Below are 3,699 nucleotides of genomic sequence, written 5' to 3'. Positions count from 1 at the left end.
TTTTTTTTTTTTTTTTTTTTTTTTTTTTTTTTTTTTTTTTTTTTTTTTTTTTTTTTTTTTTTTTTTTGTTATAATGACTTGGTGAATAGTGACATAAAAATTTATTTATTATTTAAAATTAATATATTTATAAATGTAATTAATATATTTATAAATTAACTCTAATTATAATCAAAGTACAATTTGATACATTAGTGATAAAAAAATATACTTTTTTTTTTTAACAATTCTGAATTTCTTTCATAAATTTTTATAGTAAAATGATATAATGAAACTTTTATAGTAAAATGATATAATAAAACTTTTCAAGATATAGCAGTAAATTAATTGTCTAAAAAGAAATAAGCTTGGAAGATTGTTTCGGTCTAAAATAAAAATTCTTTTATTCGATTACAATATATTCCCTTGTTCTGTACTTTCTTTTGTCAATTGAATTGAATCTATTACATTTTTGTTCATATTGAAATGAATCGGAATTGATAAGGAGTTGGTCAATCATGCTCGAACATGTACTTATTCTAAGTGCCTATTTATTTTCTATCAGTATCTATGGATTGATCACGAGCCGAAATATGGTTAGGACCCTTATGTGTCTTGAGCTTATACTGAATGCAGTTAATATGAATTTTGTAACATTTTCTGATTTTTTTGATAGTCTTGGATGATGAAAGTCCCACATCGGCTAATTTAGGGAATGATCATGGGTTTATAAGTGAGAAATACTAACTCCATTGATATGAGATCTTTATGCTCAAAGTGGACAATATCATATCATTGTGAAAAGTCCGTCTAACAGTCGCCAATTTATAAGTCGAGTTAGACAAACTCTTGGTTTGGATTGAGTTGAATTTTTAAAAAATGAACCAATTTAATTTTGTATGAGTTTTAAATTTTAGGATTCCTCCTACGATATTTGTTTTCAATTGTTTATTGTATGTCACAACCATTTAATATCGACCTTTCTTATCTTCGTCACATCATCATCTAGCTTTACATCTTTTGCTCATTTATTGTTGTTCATTGTTGTTTCTCATCTCTTTCTTATCTTTGTTGTGCTACTATTAAGTCGTCATCACACGTCCAATGATTTTTTGTTTGTCCTACCATTTGTATCACCAACGATCATCACACTCTACTACTCACCCATTTTTCATTGTCCAGCCCTCGCCGTACATCTAACCATTCTTTATTTGTTGGTTTTAGTTGTTGTCAATCGTTTATCATTCTCTCTTGCGTTCTCTTAGCCGGTAATAGTTTTACCATCTATTGTATAGTTAATCCGTTAGACCCGAACTTGATCCAATTCTAACCATGTACACCGATAATATTTGATTTGAGTGGGCCAAGACAACATGACAATTTATTATGGTGAAGAAAAAAGATAACAAGAAACTTTGACTTTGACTTTTTTTTCTTTTCTTTCTTTTCAATTTTAAATTGTTAAATATATGAAAGAAAAAATTATAAAAATATTTCAAATTTATATCGGGTGTCCAACAATTATATCATATTACATAGTGATAACCAACATAGATTAATTAAATAAAAATAGATTAATCAATAAATACATTATTTAATTTTTAGGCTAATTAAAAAAAAACAATCATAAACTTTTATCTCGTGGATAAATATTTCAAAATTATTATTGGAATAAAAAAGATAATAATTATTGAAAAAAGAACATATTTAAATGTTATTTTTTCATATTTAATCTAAATAAATATTGTAATCATCGTTACATTATTTCATTTCATGTCATTATGATGTTAACTTTTCGACCTAACATTGTATTTAAATAAATATAACACCGTCAAAATTTTTGAAAAAAATGAGAGTATTTTTTATTTTTAAAACATGTGTCAAAATTGAAAGGACATCTTAAAAGACAATTTATAAGTAGAATATTATTAAATATGATTATATTTATAGTACATTTTTATTAGATTAATAATTAAAATATTGAAGAAAAAAAATCAATTATTATATTAAATAACTTCATTAAAATTTATAATACGCCATTAGACTACAACGGCTCTTCCCGTAATACCAGGCTCACTAAAATAATAATAATAATAATAATAATAATAATAATAATAAAATAAATAAATAAAGCCACCTGGTATTACAAATTATGCTTTTATTTTAATACACAGAAGGGTATACTCGTCAGAGTGAATTTCAACGTCTTTTTCAAATATAGCCGTTAGTTTCCATATTACGAACTAAGCTATTTTTTTTTTCCTTATTTTATTCCCAAGCGCAAGTATATATGATCTCACGAATGACTTTGAATTACAATTCAATCTTCAAACGCTCTCTATTCATCGCTCACTCTCACTGCGCTCTTCAAACGCTCTCAACGATTAATCGAAACTTAATTGTTTTTTTTTTTTTTTTCTGATATTTGCTTCTTGATTTCTGCTTTCGATATTCTATTTTTGTGGATCTTACGAATTTCTTTGCAGGGTTTCAAAGTTTTTATCTTTCTCTGTTTTTTCTGTTGGATATTGTGTTCTTGTGTTATTCTTTTTTGGAAATTTACGCTATGGATGCAGCATCTTTGAGTTCTTCTAATGCTGGTCGATCGCGCTGTCCCCTGCAAGAACAGCATCTCCAGAAAAAGCATTCCCGAGAAAATGTAAGTGTTCGTTCGTAATTGTAGTGATTGAAATCAATTAGATGAAGATGAACGATTTGCTTATGTGAAATTGTTCTGAGTCGATGAATTAGGTTTTGATTTCTGACTCTTTTCAATTACAGTTGGATAGATTTATTCCGAATCGATCGGCGATGGATTTCGATTACGCGCATTACATGGTGACTGATGGGAGGAAAGGTAAGGAAAATTCTTCAATTTGTTCGCCCTCAAGGGAGGCTTATCAGAAGCGTTTGGCTGAGACGTTGAACATGAATCGAACTCGGATCCTTGCGTTCAGAAACAAACCTCCTGCACCAGTTGAGTTGATCCCCAAGGAGTTCTTCTCCTCGGGTTCTAACGACAAACCTGTCAAGGCCCGCCGCCATATCCCCCAGGTGAGTTGCAGATCAACTGTTTGATAATATGCCTCAATGAATGGGTGAATTTGATTGAAGAAGAAAAGTCATCAATTGGGTTTATTTTTCTGTTGTAGACCTCTGAAAGGACATTGGATGCTCCTGATCTTGTTGATGATTACTACTTGAACTTGTTGGATTGGGGCAGCGCCAATGTGCTTGCTATTGCTCTTGGCAACACTGTGTATTTGTGGAATGCAAACGATGGCTCTACTTCAGAACTTGTCACTGTTGATGATGAAGTTGGTCCTATCACTAGTGTCAACTGGGCACCTGATGGACGACACATCGCTATTGGGTTTCATAACTCTGAAGTGCAGCTCTGGGATTCAACTGCTAACCGACAGGTAATCTCTCGCATTCTGCTAAGGAAGAAATTAGAAAAATAACAAATGGGCTGACGCCACAAATTCCACCCAAAAACCATATTTCGCTTGAGCCTCAACTATATCAACTGTACTCGAACCTATAGACAGTCATAGTCGGTAATAACATCACTGTTCTCATCGCTATTACAGATTATACATGATATTTTCACCTCATACGGCTCCTTGAGGGCCCTAAATTATCTATAAAAAAGCTTATCGGTTATTTATCTTAATATGTCTTTTAAGTTTCTTTTTTTTTTTTTTTTTTTTTTTGCCC

At 30.3% G+C, this 3,699-nt stretch overlaps 1 protein-coding gene across 1 annotated transcript in view; it reads left to right on the top strand.

Annotated features, from left to right (window-relative positions):
* The first annotated feature begins 2,254 nt into the window (after positions 1–2,254).
* LOC111490848 (cell division cycle 20.2, cofactor of APC complex-like) overlaps positions 2,255–3,699 on the top strand; it is a 2,657-nt gene continuing 1,212 nt past the window's right edge. The window contains exons 1-3 of the mRNA XM_023139474.1: positions 2,255–2,638; positions 2,761–3,033; positions 3,132–3,401. Of these exons, the coding sequence (XP_022995242.1) occupies positions 2,546–2,638; positions 2,761–3,033; positions 3,132–3,401 (636 nt within the window). The 5' untranslated portion in view covers positions 2,255–2,545. The remainder of the gene's footprint in view (positions 2,639–2,760; positions 3,034–3,131; positions 3,402–3,699) is intronic.

This window comes from Cucurbita maxima, unplaced genomic scaffold (assembly GCF_002738345.1).
Source record: "Cucurbita maxima cultivar Rimu unplaced genomic scaffold, Cmax_1.0 Cma_Scf00016, whole genome shotgun sequence".
Lineage (NCBI taxonomy): Eukaryota > Viridiplantae > Streptophyta > Magnoliopsida > Cucurbitales > Cucurbitaceae > Cucurbita > Cucurbita maxima.
The sequence above is the reverse complement of the archived record's forward strand: the minus strand, read 5'-3'. Positions and strand labels throughout refer to the sequence as shown.